General features: G+C 46.7%; 1 protein-coding gene across 3 annotated transcripts in view; it reads right to left on the bottom strand.

Annotated features, from left to right (window-relative positions):
* LOC144770671 (uncharacterized) overlaps positions 1–20,730 on the bottom strand; it is a 204,644-nt gene that overhangs the window by 171,540 nt on the left and 12,374 nt on the right. For all 3 annotated transcript variants that reach the window (XM_078655385.1, XM_078655387.1, XM_078655386.1), the window contains exon 2: positions 19,993–20,060. In XM_078655385.1, coding sequence (XP_078511511.1) covers positions 19,993–20,056 — 64 coding nt within the window. In that variant the 5' untranslated portion in view covers positions 20,057–20,060. The remainder of the gene's footprint in view (positions 1–19,992; positions 20,061–20,730) is intronic.

Below are 20,730 nucleotides of genomic sequence, written 5' to 3' on the forward strand. Positions count from 1 at the left end.
GCCAGACACTCCCTGCGATTTTATCTCACTCTTGCAGGTTCCTCCTTTGTCCCTTTGTGACGTTTTTTGTCTTTTTTTCCTCTTTCTTTCTTCTTTATGTGTTTATCCCTCTCTTGGGCTAGGTAAATGTCTGATTAGGAAAAATAAGTGCTGGTCCCCAAAAATGAGTGCTGCTACTCCACCAGCAACCACCGCCTCAAATTAGGCACTATATGTAAGCAAGTTTAAGTCTATTTCATGGTGACTTTATAACTCCTATGGTGTCTCCTGATCCAACCAGTGAGTGGCATTGGTTTGCGTAAAAGTAATACGAGTTATCTAACTTTCTAACAGGCTACTGCCTGTGGCAGAAAGTTATGTTCATTCTTTTTTTTATTTAACAATCCCGTTTTTTTGGGTCAGGAATCCGCAATCTTATTCATTTTTATGTGGCTACATTAAATGGTCCTCTTATACTGGTCTTGGCTGGAATTGGGAGCCTCAATGGCACATTGAAAAAGAGGTCTCTATTTTGACTGCCTAGGAGAAAGATTTCTTATACCAGAAGAATTAGTTGCACACACCTAACTACTAAGGAAAATAAATAACTATTAAACCTTTGCCTTATTTCCTGAACAGAAAGAGGTCTATAGAGAATAAACAATGTGGCTTGTGAGGAAGTGGATTTTACATCATATTGATTTCAGATATGCTCTAATTGCTCCAGCTAAAAGATTTTTTAAGAATGTGCTTATCATACGGAGTGTTATTATCATCATAGTCGGCGCTGTGAGCCAAGGTATTCCCATGGATTTTCGTTTTATGGATAATTTTTCAGGGGTGAGGCGATATACATTTTGCTGGGCTGTCACTAAAATAGAAGTCATCACTGTTATACTTACTCCACATAAACAGAGCTGCAACGCTCCCACCCTTGTTATGGCGCATAATGCAAGCTAATTACAATGCATGCCTACAGTTGTGATGAACCATGGAGCAGCCGAGTAAGAGACTGCAGAGAACCACTTACGAGCAAGGTTTTTTTAAAAGACAACATATTACTGCTTAGCAAAATAGTAGCTAAGCCAAAACAAACTACAAATTATGAGAAAGGTGCTTTTCTGTTGTACTGTGAGGAAAGGAAACCATTCCTTATTTATCTTTACAGTAAGTCGCACAATTTAATTGGTGTGGAATTAGAAAGTCTAATATGGAAATTAGATGCAATATTTATTTATGGTATGTATTGCTTTTAGCAGTACAGTTTTGCATAGACCTAATTGGCACCACAGCAATCTACAGTAGCATAGCAGGCCCTTACAAACATTCATGATTATTATGTACAGCCACTTATCTGTGAACGAGTTTCTATAATTAAGTATACAAAGGGCTCCCTCACCTTTGCATTTTACATAGCTAGGAAATTGATACTCATTTTTTCCTAAGACCAAACACTGAGGCTGTGTCAAGAATGCATCTATCACTGGGTGGCTACTTATGGTCAGCGGGATTTTTATCTGTGTCAGAAAATTCAGCAATTTGCAATTTCTGTGTGTCTGACATGCTCCCTTACATAGCTGCCAAGGTTTCAGAGTGCTATGTGTGACATTATCAAAATGTCAGTGTAATTATGAGTTACATTTCAACAACTATGAGTGACACTTTCTTGCGAGCAGAAAATCAAGCAATGAAGATGAGGGAAACGTATAAATATCAGAAGTTAGACCCATTTGAGCTACGTGAAACTAAGAAGATCTTGCAACTGCTGCAAATGCCTGAGGTGGCTGGCTCATAATTACAACGAAAATTATAAAAATATCACACATAGCAATCTGAAACCTTGGCAACTATGAAAGAGGGCGGGCATCTCTTCACATGACATAGCATTGAAGACCGTGCCCATACTCCTGTTCTTGACATCGAGCCTTCTTTAATTATATATTTCATAAAAGTGATAGGAAGACTGTTTTGTTCTATTGCTTTTTAATTGCTTTTCATGTACAATGCTGATTATATAACACACTTGTGAATTTTGGATGGCATATTGTGTTGACTAAATAAGAATAAGAATAACAAGCATTTACAATGCAATGGTCTCGTCTTTGTTAAAGTTAGAGCTATTGGCATTGCTCATGACATTATTTTTGTTTTTAAAACATATAAATAAATGGCATTGTCATCTACAATGCCAATAGCATAATCTCTCGCAAATGCGAGACCTATTGCATTTGCACACACACAGAGCCACGCACAGAGCCACACGCACCCACACACACACAGAACCACACACACCCACCCACCCACACACAGAGAGCCACACACAGAGAGCCACACACACAGAGCCACACACACACAGAGACACACACACACACACAGAGACACACACACACACAGAGCCACACACACACACAGAGCCACACACACAGAGCCACACACACAGACAGAGCAACACACACACACAGAGCCACACACACACAGACAGAGCCACACACACACACACAGACAGAGCCACACACACACACACACACAGACACACACACACCCACACAGACAGAACCACACACAAACACACACAGAGCCACACACACACACACACATCCCCACCCCGGGGAGTCTCCTTATTTACAAATGGGTTATTCGAGGCCCCCACCAACTCTCAGAGCTCACCCGTTGCTTCCCTCAGTCTAGGTCAGCCACACGCCCATCTCCGCCCAGTAACGCCCCAGGGAACAGAGGCAAGAAAAAACAATCACAAGCAGGGAACAGAGGCAAGAAAAAACGATCACAAGGGGGGAAACAGAGGCAAGAAAAAACGATCACAAGCAGGGAACAGAGGCAAGAAAATCGAGCACAAGCAGGGAACAGAGGCAAGAAAAAACGATCACAAGCAGGGAACATAGGCAAGAAAATTGATCGCAAGCAGGGAACAGAGGCAAGAAAAGCGAAAAATACCAGCTTGCTTCCTGCTCGTGCTGCTCCTCCTCTGCTGGTGCCTGGGCCCGCTGTGCGCCACGTTGGTGCTGGCGGTACCCGCCCTGGCTTGGCTGGCGCTGGGTGGCCGGCGCGGGACGGAGCACTCCATTGACCCCCTGGGCCGCGCGGTCTTCATCACGGGTTGTAACTCCGGCTTCAGGAGCCTGCTCGCGCGCCGGCTGCGGCTCATCCGGCTCCTCAGCACTCTCCCCTGGGGGGCATGAGGGGGTCCCGAATCCTGGGGGCTCAGGGAGACAACATGCTGCATGCTTTTCCGCAAATGGGGCACGCTTTACACAGATATTGAAATGCTGTATAGTGCCCCGGCCAGCACACGGCGCGGAACAAGGCCTGGTGTGCAAACCACAATCAATCATGACACGCGCACGAGACACCAGCAGACTGCACACACGCACGTCTCCCCACGAACAGTGAACACCATGATGTCTTTACACGCAAAAAGTGTGTGATACGCAACGCCCCATGACTCGCACTAGTTTGGGGACACAACGTCCTGCTCCCATGCAAACACTTCCAAGCACACACCTCAGACTGAGGAGCAAACGAGGACAGCCGAGGCCCACCCACACGCACACGTCTCAACACCCGTCAGCCGGCACCAGGGGCCGCGTCCTCTCCGGAACATCCACTTTAACAATCCCACCCAACACAAGCTAGAGGCGGGTTTCACTTGGTGCCGATGGAGGAGCACAAACACGTGCAATTGTGCAAACACCATTACTTTGTGCAAGCATTACAGCCACACACACACACCACAGCCTCTAAGCATTACAGCCACACGCACACACCACAGCCTCCAAGCATCCACATGCACACACCACAGCCCTCAAGCATTACAGCCACACGCGCACACCACAGCCTCCAAGCATTACAATCACACACGCTCACCACAGCCTCCAGGCATCCACACGCACACACCACAGCCTCCAAGCATTTCAGCCACACGCACACACCACAGCCTCCAAGCATTACAACCACACGTGCACACCACAGTCTCCAAGCATCCACATGCACACACCACAGCCTCCAAGCATCCACATGCACACACCACAGCCCCCAAGCAATACAGCCACACACACATACCACAGCCTACAAGCATTACAGCCACACGCACACACCACAGCCTCCAAGCATTACAGCTACACGCACACACCACAGCCTCCAAGCATTACAGCACATGCACACACCACAGCCTCCAAGCATACAGCCACACGCACACACCACAGCCTCCAAGCATCCCCACGCATACACCACAGCCTCCAAGCATCTACACGCACACACCACAGCCTCCAAGCATTACAGCTACACGCACACACCACAGCCTCCAAGCATCCACACGCACACACCACAGCCTCAAGCATCCACACGCACACACCACAGCCTCAAAGCATTACAGCCACACGCACACACCACAGCCCCCAAGCATTACAGACACACGCACACACCACAGCCTACAAACATTACAACCACACGCACACAGTACCCTGCAAACCCAACCTGGCCACACACTCCCCACTGCCGAAGAGCAGCAAGCCACAGATACTGTACACAACTCTCTTAACTTGTGAAACATCCATGACTTGTGTACACAAGTAATCACATGCTGGGAAAGGACACCCTGCCAACGCTTGCTGCACAAACATGCCCAAAAGACATATTTGCAACTGCACAGGCCCCGCCAGAGTTTCCACCCGGGCCTGTAGAGTTACACACACACACAAGTCGGGGAACAGCAAACAAAAATGGCAACTTCACGCACTCCAATCCCACTGGGAAAAGAACAGACACTACAACACATGACCCCTCCCCCACCCATCACTACCACCACCTCAAAATCACCAGACATGGAAGAGCAGTGACAGAGACCGGCGACCCCCACGACACACCCACCCCGAGTTCCAATCCCACAAGGCACTCTCCCACGGTGGCCAGAAGTGAAGCCCCTCCAGGGGGATGCTGGCAGGGGGTCGGAGGCCAGGCTCACCTGAGGGTCCCGGGGAGCATTGTCTGGAGACAGGAGGCACCGAGCGGAGGGAGAGCCCGAGAGAGGCAGGGAAGGAGGACCGAGAGCAGGGGGAGGAGAGAGGGAAGTGAGGTCTGCGAGGGAAGTGAGCCAGCCCCACCCGCCTGACTCACAGCTGTGCCGAGCTGACCCCACCCTGAAAAGTACAGCACCACACCTAGGAGGAGGAGGGGCGGGGAGGGCGGGGAGGGCAGAGAGGGGGCGAGGGAGGGGGCGCCTAGAGCTCAGAGAGGACGAGGGGCGGGGAAGGGAGAAAATAAGAGAAGAGTAGAGGGATGCATTAAAGGAAAAGTAGAGCAAGAAGACAGGGACCAGGCAGCGGAAGGGGGCAGTAAAGGTGGGCAGTGGAGGGTAAGAGTAAGGAAAAGGGAGCGGCCAGGAAAGGAGGAGGAAGAGGACGGGGCGGGGTGAGAAGGACAGGAAAAGGAGGTACAGGAGAGCTGGAAAGGAGAGGGAGAGGAGAAATTAGAAGAGGGAAGAAGAAGAGAAAACAAGAGAGGAGCGCGCCACACCACCATGTTTCTCCGAGGTCCAGCAGAAATGCCTTGGAGAAACACCAGTCTTTTTCCGACTGGAGGGCGTTTTTTTCTTTCTCTCCTCTTCCCACTGGCTGGAATGTAAAATTCCAGACAATGGGAAGAGGAGAGAAAGAACATGAAAAAACACGCTCCTCAATCCGAAAAAGACGGGGCTTAAATGGACAGACGCCCCTCTTCTCCAATGGCTGGCCTCCATTTAGGAAGCTAGCCAATGGAGAAGAGGGGCGGATTCAAGCCCCCACTCTGGAAAACATAAAATCTCGCCAGCGAGACTGCGCAAGCACAGCCTACGCAGGCCGAGACCTAAAAAGGCAGAAGCATTTCCAAATAGGCACAAAAAAAGATAAGCAGCATGGTAAAATAAGGAGAATAAAACAAATCACTTTCACCAGCTGGTGTTTGTTGTCCAAGACGAGGTCATGCAAAAAATGAATGTGATGGGAAAAGTTTAATCACTTGCAGTGGGGTGAACGGAGTTGGTAAAGCTGCCACTGCAGGGACCACCTTATTCATAAGTGAATGCTGTAAGCAGGAAAGTAAGACTTAAACGACTAATGTCAGTCTCAGATGTCACCACTAGAAAACAATAAAAAGCGGACATCTAGAAATAAGGTCATATGGCTGAGCTAAGAATTAACACCAAAAAGAGCGAGCACTGCATTTAGACTGCAGAACCACAGGACTCTATACCAGGATGTGAGGGGCCCTAACATAAAGCTCAGCTGCCTCAGTCCACTATATGCCATAAATTAATTAGAGTCAGCTTGCCATAAATTAATTAGAATCAGCTCTCTGACTCGGGGACTCTGACTGCCGCTTTCAACAGTGTCTAGACAGCATGATTGCTGGGTAAGCCTGAGAGGCTGTGAGACACACACAGTGGTTACAGCCAGGCAGGCTGTATTATTTTGAAATGCCACTCCAGTAAAGTGAGCGGCCCCGGGAACCTGCGCACCACCCCCTGTACAGATAACTTACTTGCATGAGTCAATAAGAGAACTGTGAGAGAGCACCAAACTGAAGTGAAAATTGTAGGGGTGCATCATATGTACAAGTAGTCAGCACCCGCATATATAGAGGATTTACTAATCGTGTTCAAATGCAATGTAGGGTTGAGAACTAAGGTACTTGGTATTAGAACTACATGCAGAATTAATGTTAAGAGTTTTGAAAATTAATGATGCTGTTTAACATAGAGATGTCGTTTGAGATGAAGCCTTTCGCTAATAAGTGATGTGTTAAATAGATCACCATTGTGCATTTAGTTCTGCTTTATTAAAATTCATAGTGTATCTTTTAAACATGATAAACTTGCTTGGAGTAGAAAATGTAGTTTGCTTTAAAGTTGGAGGCCTAAAGAACGAAAGGGATTGTTCATGTAGGATGTTGGGCCTATAAAAAGTGCAGAGGCCCAGTTCATGGAAATCGTGTAGGCCTGATCGAAAATGTCTTGCTTAGCATTAAAAATCGTAGAAATGTTTTTGTAAAGGCTGCCTTTAGCTAAAAGTAATTGCAACATTAAAGAATGTGTGAGCCGATTCACATGTATTTCTTTGCAGGTGCCGGACCAAGTAGACGTAGAGTAGAAGGGCCCATTGTGTATGAGTGTTAGGATGCTAGACTCAGACATGGAGGAGTAGCCGAGGAATTTAAAAATACAACTTGAAGCGACGAAGAGTCTGGGACCCAAGGACGTTTTAACGGACAAGGATGGAGAGATGCCAAACTGGAAAATTCTACAAATCAACACCTTCGAGAGGGGCGTACCTGAAGGCGTGTCGCCCGCATTGTGGGGTTTTGTATTAGGGACAGCACCCCAAGGGTGGAGACAGAGCAGATGGGCTGAGGAGCTAGAGAGAGCGGTTGGATTGGCAAAGAGCTTAGCTATGACTGAGGATTCTCTAGACTAAGAGAGATAGTGAGTGAACTTCTTTGGAAGTCACCACGGCTGACACCTTTATTAGGTTGGGCTATTGTTGAGTAGGGATGTCACTTAGTTTAGTGTAGTGACAGATTAACCTGAATTTATATTTTCAATGCATACTAAAACTCAGGTTATAGCAATTCTGGTTAGCCTGATGATTCTCGAATTGATTCTTGTATTATTCCTAAGCCGTCTAAGACTCTTCCGTAGGATTATGTATGTATTAGTGCCTGTTTATCTACTGAATCTTTTGCTGAGGTGTTTATACCTTCAGTTGTTTTTGGCTTTGTAATACATTTTTAAACTTAGTCCTTAGTTGGTGGTTCTTTGGGGAAACAAGGGGAATTGATGAAATTTGATTGACTATTGGTGAATAGATTGCCTAATTCATTCTATGACAGGTAAAAAGGTCCAGTCGACCTGTGACGGGATTCTGGAAAATGGTAAGCAGATTCTAGAAGAAAATCCAGTCTTCCCAGTTGGTAGCAGAGTAGGATGGTTTCCCTTCTGGAGTGAGGGTAATCTAGAGTAGGTTGAGATGTCCCCGAGGCCCATAGAGAACCAATGACGAGTGTCCAGAGAGTCGCGTACGAAGGATGGCGTTCCATGGAAACTGACGGGGAGTGACGGTGCGGCAGAAAGCAGCAGGTCGAAAGAGAGTGAGTATGAAAAGGGTCATGCGTTGTTAGATTGCGGTGCTATGTTTGTATTGTTGTGTTGTGTTGTCTTGCGGAGTTGAGTGCCTATAGTGTGAAAGGAGATCAGGTTGTGAGCGCGCGCAACCAGAGAAAATCTTAAGCTCAAGGGGAGTTTAAGTGGTTCGGGTGTATCGAACACCCATTGTAATTGTCGACCATGGATAAGGGGGTCATGAGGTACCATTGATCGCCCGCAGGACCGAGATAGGGGGAACGAATGTGTGAGTGCGTGGGTAACGGACGCTGGTCGGAAGTTGCAGAGTGTTTGTAACCTATCAGTTGAGGCGATTGTCCGGTCGTTCGTGGACAGACATTTGCCAGTTCGGTGACAATTACAGTTAGACTGTGGACGTACAGTCAAGGAAGTGGTTGCTTGGTCGGAAGTGATCATTTTCAGTGTATGATTGGGACGCATGCGTGACCGGGAGACGAGCGGAGAGAGGAGGGGAACTACGGTGAAACGGAGGCGAGTGACGAAGGAGCCGCGCTGGGATAGGGCGGTTAGTGAGAAGCCGCGCTGGGATTGGTGGATTGTCATCGGGAAGTAAAAAGCGCTGTAAACAAAGAAATGTTGTGGTTTTCATTATGAAATGTTTCAAGGTGTTGCGAAATTGTTTCAAAGGTGATAAGAAGTTAGAACCTCGGGGTGGAGAAGAGGCTCCACCCGAGGATACCCCAGCCCATTATATGGCAACGAATGTTGGGTTGCATACCATATTGTGGCTTGAGAATTGGTGTAAGATGACAGACGGAAATGAGGAATTGACCTTTCCTAGATATGGAACATTTAGGTTAGAGGTGCTGTATCAGTTAAAAGCGATTATGGCTGCGTTGCGACTTTTGCCCAGACCAACACAGTTTGAAGCGCTAAACGCGTGGATCAGGGCAGCCCATGAAAAGAACAGAGACAGGAGACAAAAAAGAGTGAAAAGATCAGTTAGGGCTGTTCAAGATGCGGGATGGGATGCAATGGCCAAGAGGTGGAGAGTGCAGACCATCGAAGGGGACAGGTTTTACCCATTGTTGGTCAATGCAGGGGATGCGCAGAGGAGAAGTACTGAGGATGAGGACAGTGAGACAGACGACAGCCTGATAGAGAGACTGTTGTCGGAGAGACCACCTCCATATAATCCTGAGGTGGAGGGAACGCCAACATCAGCAATGAGCCGGGAAGCCTCTGTAGGGGACGGTGGCGTTCCAATGGAGAACGGCTTGAGCCCCTTAGGGGACAGGTTCGGCTCGGTGGAGGGAGAAAGGGCACCTCCACCTTCACCAAGGACGAGAGTAGTGGGAAGATTTACGGTACAGAAAGTACAGGTAGAAGAAGGTGTCGATTCTCGGAGACTGCCAGACGCTCTTACGGTACCTGTTACCATAGGTCCCATAGTATCAGTGTACAATCCAGAACAGACACAAGGCGAGGGTCCACCACAACCAGAGAGAGAGAGAACTGTCAGCGAAGACAGGAGTAATGTGGCGGACGGATGGAGCCAATTACCAAGGCCTGTAGAAAGGAGCACCCCTTTGGCAGCATCAGCAGACTCCTCTGGAGAGCCGGGGGGTTTGAGAGGACCGATGGACTTGAGAGGGCCACGGCCAAGGTCACTTAGGGAATTAAGACCTGATTTGAGAACTTGGGATACGATCGTGGATACTCAGAGCAACAGGTCGAGGAATGATTTTGAGAATGGAAACCAGGAGAATAGAGGGGTGTCTCACTGCATGCCTAGCGAAAGCAGGCAGGAATGGGATCACGGAAGTGTGGGAAGTAGGGGGGCGTCCCACCACACCTCTAGCGATAATAGACTGGAGTGGGACCGGGAAGGTTGGGAAAACAGAAGGGTTCCCCTTAACACACCTGAAGAAGACAGACGAGTGAGCCAGGATTGTGGCGGGAGGGACTCTAATGGAAATTCTACCCAAGATACATTGAGGGCGGCGATAAAAGCAAGAAGGATTGATGTGTTGAGACTTAAATCAGAAGTGGAGGAAATAGTGGAAGGCACCTTACCACTAGAAAGAATCGAACTTTATGAACCAGATGAACTGTTGTTTGTGGCAAAAGATGTTACTCGAAGGGCCAGGACAGCTCATGAGAAATTGTCTGAATTAGCGAATAAGTATGCTGTGGATTTGACAAAGACAAAGGCATTATAGGGTGGCCATAGGTTGCAGTACTCAGACCAAGATCTAGAAGAAAAGAGGGTGATCGGATTAAAAACCTACATCAGGGAACTGGTGGTGGGAATCCGAACCTGGTCCCAATTGGACAAATGGGAGGAAAGGTGGTCAAAGAGAAAGAGTGTTAGGCGAAGCGCCATTGAGACATCCCCGGGAGGAGGCTTGATGCAGGCAGAAGCGTACCCCTTGCGGTAGGTGGCTCACGGGGGATATGTACATGTACCCTGGAGTAGGGGAGATTTGGCTGCCTTTACGAACTCATTTCCGAAGTTGCGCGAGAGTCCAGTGGAATGGTACAAACAGGTAGAGAGGTTTGTTAAGATCTCAAAGGTACTGTGGATTGATTTGAACACACTGTTTGACATTGTGGTTCCAGGGGATCTGTGGATAGCATGTAAGGTCAGTGTTGAATGGCCCACAGTGGAGCCAGAACGAGATGCTGCCACGAATGGACCCTAACCCAGGGTAATGATAAAGTATGAGCAGGCGATCACGTGGTTGAAGACTAAGGTACCACCACAGGACATTGACTGGGTGAAGATAGATCGGACTAGGCAAGAACCAAAGGAGACAGTCCATGAGTATTATGAGCGACTATTGCAGATTTTTAAACAGTACAGTGGATTCGATGTGATGGATCCAAAGGACATGGGACAGTTTGTGTCCAAGTTTGTTCTGGGCCTGAGACCTGATATCTGTCTCATGATACAGCAACATTTAATTTGTTGGCAGAACAAGCCTCTGGATGAGATCTTGAGGTACGCAAGGAATTGCAGTCACGAGATAGACTCTAAGACAAAGAAGCTTAAGGATAAACTGATGTTAGTACAGATGCAATCAGGAGGACAGGGTCAGTCAGGCAATGGAACTTTGTGTGAGAAAATCAGGGGGACAGAAAAGGGACAACGAGGAAGGCCCAAGACCAAGGATAGACCTGGCGACTCTGAAAAAGACGACCAAGTGTCATCAGTGTCACGAGGTCGGACATTGGAGATGCGAGTGTCCCCAAAATCCAGAAAACCAGGTACAGGAAGAAGAGGAAGAGGAGGTTCAAGCCCCCGACACAGAAGGTAACGGTAACCAAGTTCAAGACGGCTAAAGGGGGGACTTCAGCCCCTAGGGCTCCGGTTCACCAGCCGACGAAGATTACCGCAGGGAACAAGGTTTACAAGCAGATGCCTTTCATTGTGGAAGGGGACGAGTACTATTACTTTGACCCAGTGACAGGACGGTGCCTGAGTGGGGAGGAGGACTGTACCCTCGGGGCAGTGCTGGAGGTAGATCAGAGGGGACCATTCGTAGAGGCTGATGTAGATGGACATCCCACCACCTTTTTGGTCGATACTGGTGCTTCCCGTTCTACTGTGCGGTCTGCAGTTGTCCCCAACTTGCCCCTTTCAGGACAGAAGAATGACGAACCCTCTGACTGAACCAGTCCCTGTCAAGATCAGGAGTTTCAGGGATAACCATCAGTTCGTAGTGTGTGATTCCAGTCTTGTGTGTCTGTTAGGGAGAGATCTCCTGTGTAAACTCAATTGTACCATTTACTGTAACCCCAGGGAGTGGAGTTGCAGACCAATGATGATGATGCTGCCTTCAAGGTTGCAAATACACATGTGTGCATAGAGTTGTATCCTGCTTTAACTGTGGAGGAACTCCCTTGGGATTTGAGGGATACAGTCTCACCGGAAGTGTGGGACTTTACAGGAGAGGAGATCGGATTGATCAAAGTAGTAGAGCCAGTTAAGATTCAAGTAAGACCGAATGCTGAGTTCCCAAGAACACCCCAATACAAGTTGACTCCGGAGACTATTGCAGGAATAAAACCTGTAATCGAATCCATGATTAGACAGGGAATTCTGAAGGAAGTCATGGGCAGTCCATGCAACTCCCCGATCATGGGTTTGCAGAAGCCTAGCGGGAAGTTTAGGATTGTGCAGGATTTGCGAAAGGTGAACAACATAGTTGTTCCATGCTGTCCAGTGGTTCCGAATCCATCAGTGATACTGTTTCAAATACTGTTCCAAGCTGAATGGTTTTCTGTGATTGACTTGTGTCAGGCTTTCTTCTCGATCCCATTGCATGAGGAGAGTCAATTTCTTTTTGCTTTCAAACTGGAGAACCGCGTCCTAACATGGTGTCGTATCCCTCAAGGGTATACAGAGAGTCCATCGATCTTTAATCAGTTGCTGAAAAGGAATCTTGAGAGTTTGGTACTGCCGCAGAACTCCGTTCTCATACAGTATATAGACGACCTCCTTGTTGCGTCAGACACAGAAGATGCTTGTAGGATTGACACCATTGCTTTGTTGAACCATTTGGCAGAGAATGGACACAAGGTATCCCCCAACAAGTTACAGTACTGTTTGTCTGAAGTACAGTATCTGGGTCAAAGGATAGAGAAAGGAAAGAGGAAGGTGTCGCCTGACAGAATTGAGGCGATCATGAGAATGATGGTGCCTTCGACCCAGAGAGAGGTTAGGATGTTACTGGGTATGGTTGGCTACTGTCGCCAGTGGATTGCCAACTTTTCCTTGAAGGCGAAACCATTGCAGAAACTGACGCACAAGGATGTAAGTGATCCGGTACCATGGGACAAAGACTGTATGATGGCTTTTCTTGAGTTGCGAGAGGACTTGTCTCGCGCTCCGGCTCTGGGATTGCCAGATTACACCAAATCATTTTCACTGTTCTGTTGTGAGAGGGAAGGGTGTGCTTTGGCAGTCTTGGTGCAAGATCATGGAGGAGTCCGTAGACCAGTTGCTTACTTCTCGGCTACCTTAGATCCACTAGCCGCAGCGTTGCCCGGATGTCTTAAATCCGTTGCCGCAACAGGTGTCAGCATTGAAAGGTGTGAAAGCATTGTGATGGGTCATCCACTGTTGGTACATGTTTCCCACTCGGTGGAATTGGCACTTAACGAATAATAGGCTCACACGCTACGAGCAGGTTATACTTGCTGCGGAGAATGTGACCCTTCGGAGGTGCTCGGTCTTGAATCCTGCTACCTTGATGCCATTACCAAATGACTTGGATGATGATTGGGAAGACCATGATTGTCTTGATGTGACTAAACTGTGCACCAAACCCAGGCCGGATATTGTCGATGAGCCACTGGTAGACCCTGATGAAATTTATTTTGTTGATGGCTCATGTGTAAGGGACAATACGGGTCAGTTGAGAGCAGCGTTTGCTGTCTGTACTATTTCTGGAATAGTCGAGGCGGCCTGCCTGGAAGGAGTACACTCGGCGCAGGTAGCTGAGATAATTGCGTTGACGCGTGCCTGCTTGGCAGCCAACAAGATTCGGATCACCATATATACTGACAGCCAATATGGGTTCGGTGTGGTTCATGACTTCGGTCAATTGTGGTCTCAAAGGGGTTACATGACATCATCGGGTTCCCCTATCAGGAATGGAGAATTTATCAGATTACTGCTGGAGGCTTTGCAGGGTCCAGCAGAGCTAGACGTTGTGAAGTGTACTTCACATACCAAGGGTACTGATTTTGTGTCCATGGGTAATCGTTATGCTGATGAAGTTGCACGTTATTGTGCCGAGCAGGGATACTCATTTACTGAACAAACGGTTGAAGGGGCGCAGGAAAGGACCGAGTTAAGCATGATGCTTGAGGTGGCTGATACCTGGGAAGAGTTGAAGAGCATGCAGGAGCAGGCGTCAGACTATGAGAAAAGGGTGTGGGAAATGGCTGGTTGTGTCAAAGGAGAGTTGGATCTGTGGGTTTCGGCTGATGGGAGAGCGGTGTTGCCGAATGAACTGGTGAGTCCAATGGCACGACCGATACATGGTCCTGTACATCTGGGAAGGGATGCGATGATGCGTGTGTTCAGACAAACTTGGTACAACCCGAAATTCAGGACGGCTGCGGAAGCAGTATGTCAGAGGTGTGTTACATGTCAACAAATGAACGTTGGGAAAAGAACACCAGTCACTTTGAGTCACATTGGGAGGTCCGGTGGACCTTTCTATAGGATGCAACTGGATTTCATTGAGATGTCGAGTTGTAATCGCCTCAGGTATGTTTTGGTGATCGTGTGTGTGATTTCCAGGTGGGTTGAGGCATACCCAACTTGTAGGTGCGATACACTCACAGTAGCAAAGCTATTGTTGAGGGAACTGGTGCCACGATTCGGGGTTCCGACCTCTTTGGAATCGGACAGAGGAACACATTTTAATAGTGAAATTGTGAAAATGCTCTGCTGTGCACTGAACATTGACCAGCGACTGCATTGTAGTTACCGACCAGAGGCTTCTGGCATAGTGGAGCAAATAAATGGAACCCTCAAGGCCCGAATGGCGAAGGTGTGCTCATCCACGTCTCTGAAGTGGCCCGATGCCTTGCCATTGGTACTAATGAGCATGCGTAGTACACCAGACAGGAGGACAGGACTCTCACCTCACGAAGTACTGATGGGGAGGGCTATGAGACTGCCATCTATTCCTACAACCGCCTTGCTAAATATCACAGATGATCTGATCCTTGATTACTGCAAGGGACTTTCTGATGTCATCCATTCTGTGTCCCTTCAGGTGCAGGCTGCTGAATTCCGGCTTCTAGAGACCTTTGTCACGACCTGTGCCCGGGTGACTGGGTCCTGGTGCGGAAGCACGTCAGAAAAAGCTGCCTGGACGTGCGCTGGAGAGGACCTTTTCAAGTTATTTTGGTCACGAACACTGCTGTGAAGTGTGGGGGGTTGCCAAACTGGGTCCATGCTTCTCACACCCGACGAGTTCCAGCACCCTTGGAAGAAACAGCTCCTCTCGTAGAGGAAAATCCTGACGAGGCAGAAGATCCACAAGAGGGGACAAGTCAAGCTGTGGGGGTGTCTGAAGAAGTTGGTAACTCTTCCGATCGAGCTGAAGGAGATCACGACAACAGTGACACTGAGTCTGCCTCTGAATGGGGAAGTGGCTGTGAAGGTGATCTGAGCGCAGAACAAGCTGAAAGTGGTGATGAACAGCGTGTGCAAACGAGAAGCAGAAGAGCGAGGAGTGCAGAGGCTCATTGGCCTGAGAGGCGGAGGCGTTTGAACGTGAGACTGGTTTCAGAAAGAGATCTTGCACCTATGTCTGAGGAGTCCGAACAGGAAGAGGGAGAACAGGAAACTGGGCAAAGAGGTCGGAGAAGGTCAAGGAGGGTGAGAGTACCTTGTCGAAGATACGCCACTCCCGAGTGGACCTACCCTCTGACAAATGCCCGGTGTACTGAGATCAGGGAGGGTGAGGTCAGTGGCAGTGACCAGTACGATCCCAAATGTTAAATTGGAAGTGATACTGTTGGTACCTGGACTTGAGATTGAAGGCGTACTGACACTCACAATTCCTAATCCCCCTTACCTAAGCAAGATACGTGATTTAATCTTGGATAGACTGATTTTTCCTACATTTGGTCCAGAAATACCATCTTATGAAGCGGTTGTCCTTCGCATGGAACTTTTGGATTATGTGCTATGTGCAGTTGGAGCAAATATCATCATTGATTATTAAAGACTTTTGTAAATATCTGTTGAACTAACCTAGAGCCAAGTGGAAGAAGAAGAAATGTAGGGACTTTCCACAGAGGACGGAGAAGGGTTAGGGTTGTCCGTTGTAGATGCAAAAGAAGAACTGAAACGGGGATTTCTGCTTTCAGGGGTGTGGTTCGAGAGACTCAATTAACCAAGAAAGAGACTTTGGGTTGTTGCTGAAAACGAACTACATTGTTCTGAAACCATGGAGACTGGAAACCAGACTCGTAGAGCTAAGTGCATTGTAGGCACCCTGTTAGGAGGAGTGATACTCCTTTTTTTGTTGTAGTTATAGTTTCCTATTTTGCACCACACGAGCAGGCAGTGAAAGTTGAGGGAACACCGACACCTACAACTTGTAGCAAGAAAGAAGTCAAGGTAGGGGCAGGGAAGGCTTTGCTAGCAGAGGAGAGTCGTAGGTTACATGCAGATCTGTCTAAAGGAAACTTTGGACAGAATGCTTATGCCAAGTTGTTGTATGAATACATTGATGCGATGGATGCGGAAGACTGCTATGTGTGTATGCAATTGCCGGCTTCAGTAGATGAGGGTATTAGATACCATCACCTTCCATTGACATATGGAATTTCCTGTAGTTTGCTGCTTAGCATATTTTATGGGCGAAACCATTTTGAGTATTTCTTTTCGAATTATGATGCTGTACTACCGGAAGTCCCTGCTTATAAACACTTGAATAAGTTCGATTATTATAAGTCAGAGGACAGACTTGGATATTTCTTCATTCCAACACAAGAGTTAGACACCCCATATGCACACCGACACAATTTGACATGTTTGTTATCAGAGACCGAGAAAAAGTTCATTGAGCAAGTAGAGGATAGGTTCATGAAGCAGAAACAGTTGCGAGATTCAGGGCAAGGTAAAGTAGATTGGACGGAAGAGGAGAAGCAGCACAGATCAAGAGGTAGTTATGGTCCGATAGCTCTAGATGAAGTGCAGAAAGGGAAGCTGTGCATTCACAGGCCACAGACGTATCATGAAAATGTGTATGTGGGTCATACTACATGTGAACACACTTTCACACTGGAGTATTACACGAAAGATTTCTTGAAGAGTGTGGTGCAGGTGATTCCTACTGTTTACTTTGTCTGCGGAAGGAATGCGTATGTGAGGTTGCCGGAGAAGTGGTATGGAACGTGTTATCTAGCAATTATTTTTCCCAAGATTTACCATACTGAAGATTTTGCTCTCTTGGAGGGAGGCTGTCAGACGAGGGTAAAGCGAGGTGAAAGTGCTGGAGCAATTGTTGGAGATGTGTTTGGAGCAGTGATACCTATGTTGGGAGTCATTTTGAACGATGTGAAGATACGGCGGTTGGCAACCGTAGTGGATGAACTGTCAATGAGTACAGCAAAGTCACTAGTGTTGGTTGAGGGTGAGATGTTGTCGATAAGGACAATGGTTTTACAGAACTGTCTTGCTTTAGACGTCCTTCTTGCAAAAGAGGGAGGAGTCTGTAAACTTTTGAAGGTCCAGGAATGTTGCACGTATATTCCAGACAATTCTAAGGATCTTGAGAAATATATAAGTAACATTACTGCAATTCATTATGAAATTGAAGATTTGACGCCAGAGAACTTGTGGGAGAAAGTTGGCAAGGGATTTGGAAACGTGGGAAACTGGTTTGCAAATCTGGGAAGGAGTTTCCTTGGGTTTGTACTGAAACCCCTCATCATAGTTGTGGCATGTGTGATTGGGTTGTGGGGTTTGGTAAGAGTGTACAAGTGGTACAGGTCAACTAGATTGGCGAGATCGATGAGAGTGCAAGAGCAACGAATGGAGAGACTGCAGGGCAGTCAATATCGGAGTTTGAGAGCGTTGGAGATGCTCAAGCGAGGGAAAGTGGTGACAGGATCCGTTTAACTCGGTTCTTACCCTGAGGGATGGTGTGATGGTGGTGATGACACAGGTCATCAAAGGGGGGAACTGAGAGAGCGCCAAACTGAAGTGAAAATTGTAGGGGTGCATCATATGTACAAGTAGTCAGCACCCGCATATATAGAGGATTTACTAATCGTGTTCAAATGCAATGTAGGGTTGAGAACTAAGGTACTTGGTATTAGAACTACATGCAGAATTAATGTTAAGAGTTTTGAAAATTAATGATGCCGTTTAACATAGAGATGTCATTTGAGATGAAGCCTTTCGCTAATAAGTGATGTGTTAAATAGATCACCATTGTGCATTTAGATCTGCTTTATTAAAATTCATAGTGTATCTTTTAAACGTGATAAACTTGCTTGGAGTAGAAAATGTAGTTTGCTTTAAAGTTGGAGGCCTAAAGAACGAAAGGGATTGTTCATGTAGGATGTTGGGCCTATAAAACGTGCAGAGGCCCAGTTCATGGAAATCGTGTAGGCCTGATCGAAAATGTCTTGCTTAGCATTCAAAATCGTAGAAATGTTTTTGTAAAGGCTGCCTTTAGCTAAAAGTAATTGCAACATTAAAGAATGTGTGAGCCGATTCACATGTATTTCTTTGCAGGTGCCGGACCAAGTAGACGTAGAGTAGAAGGGCCCATTGTGTATGAGTGTTAGGATGCTAGACTCAGACATGGAGGAGTAGCCGAGGAATTTAAAGATACAACTTGAAGCGACGAAGAGTCTGGGACCCAAGGACGTTTTAACGGACAAGGATGGAGAGATGCCATACTGGAAAGTTCTGAAAACCAACACCTTCGAGAGGGGTGTACCTGAAGGCGTGTCACCCGCATTGTGGGGTTTTGTATTAGGGACAGCACCCCGAGGGTGGAGACAGAGCAGATGGGCTGAGGAGCTAGAGAGAGCGGTTGGATTGGCAAAGAGCTTAGCTATGACTGAGGATTCTCTAGACTAAGAGAGATAGTGAGTGAACTTCTTTGGAAGTCACCACGGCTGACATCTTTATTAGGTTGGGCTATTGTTGAGTAGGGATGTCACTTAGTTTAGTGTAGGGACAGATTAACCTGAATTTATATTTTCAATGCATACTAAAACTCAGGTTATAGCAATTCTGGTTAGCCTGATGATTCTCGAATAGATTCTTGTATTATTCCTAAGCCGTCTAAGACTCTTCCGTAGGATTATGTTTGTATTAGTGCCTGTTTATCTACTGAATCTTTTGCTGAGGTGTTTATACCTTCAGTTGTTTTTGGCTTTGTAATACATTATTAAAGTTAGTCCTTAGTTGGTGGTTCTTTGGGGAAACAAGGGGAATTGATTAAATTTGATTGACTATTGGTGAATAGATTGCCTAATTCATTCTATGACAGGTAAAAAGGTGCAGTCGACCTGTGACGGGATTCTGGAAAATGGTAAGCAGATTCTAGAAGAAAATCCCGCCTTTCCAACTGCATGCACTGCGTAGCAATGAGGAACTATGTATGTTTAAAAAAGAAACTTACTGCATTTATGTTTTACCGTTGGTTTTAGAACAAGCTTCTTTGCACGGTTTACCCTGCAGCAGAGCTTCTTTAGCTGCTGCAGAGTAGAATCTCTTCCAAAGAGGTTTCTTTCTTGCTTTCTTTTTATTACGGCGCCACCCGCAAACCTGCCAGCTCGGAGCCTCGCCTTCCTCCAAACTTCCCGCTTCCCAGCAGCACTATGTGACGTCCTCCTCTGCGCAATTGTAAGCAAAATCCTGCCTGGTGGTCTCATTAGACAATACCTGGGATCATGACGTCAGGCTGCCGCGCCGCGTCTCTTTATCGGAGAAAATCACTTTAAAACACCAAGATCAGGAGAATGATTCTTTGGTTAGCCTCCTCAGCAGCCCTCAGTAATTGCAGTAATAGATGGACACTTACAGTATTAGTGTACTGTACTCTGCAGGGGGCCCCTCGATCTCTGGGGCCCCACCACACCGCGGGGGCTGCGTGGGCCTTTGTAACGCCCCTGCACCCTTCCCCACTGCTTGTCTGTAAAAGCACATAAACAGGTACATTTTTCAAGGGTGTGACTATAGTTACAGTTAATTATTAAGTCAGTTAATTATTAAATCATGTCCAAAACTTTGAAAATTCTAATTTTAAGGCTGCATGGTTTTTCTATATCATTAACAGTTTTTCTACATAGATGGGTAAAACATATGACATTATAAATGATGATTTGCACCCTTCTGAACTTACTGACTCTCTCCACCACCACAGAGTAGGCCAGCAAGGCTGCTGGCAGCAGGTGACGCAGCAGCATTCTCCTGGGGATGAGAAAGAGCACAGTGATACCATTGTCAGCCATTTTCAAATCCGAAAACTCATGTGTTCATAAAGGGATTCGTAATATTAGGGAGATAAGGCTTTACACTACAGTGCACTACAAATCTAATCGTCAATTCTTTCTGTGGCCGCAGAACATAGATTGAAAATGTATTGAATAGTAGATGTTATAAGCGCCTACTACCCCTGACGAGGGTTAACATACTACTCTGTGGAGCCCAGAATGAGTTTGCAGTATTAGTTATAAGTGTTGTACTCAGTTGGATCTTACACAACATTATTAGAGTTGGTATAACCCAATATGCTAGTCTGAAGGAAAGTTAGGGCCCGATTCACAGAACTAACTTAAGACAAATTCCTAAACTTACTACCATTTTGGTATTCACAGATGACACTTACTCATTTTGGTATTCACGGAAGACATTTACTCATTTCGGTATTCACAGAGGTTAGGAGTCCTAACTTTAGGACTTCTAAATGCCTTCTGTGAATACCGAAAGTCTTAAAGTTAGAATTTTTCTCAGTATAGGAGTAGTAAAGTTAGAGCTCCTCACTTTAAGAATCCTAAATGCCTTCTGTGAATACTGAAAGTCTTAAAGTTAGGATTTTTCTCAGTTTAGGAGTCCTAAAGTTAGTAGTCCTAACTTTACT

This window comes from Lissotriton helveticus, chromosome 7 (genome assembly GCF_964261635.1).
Source record: "Lissotriton helveticus chromosome 7, aLisHel1.1, whole genome shotgun sequence".
Classification (NCBI taxonomy): Eukaryota; Metazoa; Chordata; class Amphibia; order Caudata; family Salamandridae; genus Lissotriton; species Lissotriton helveticus.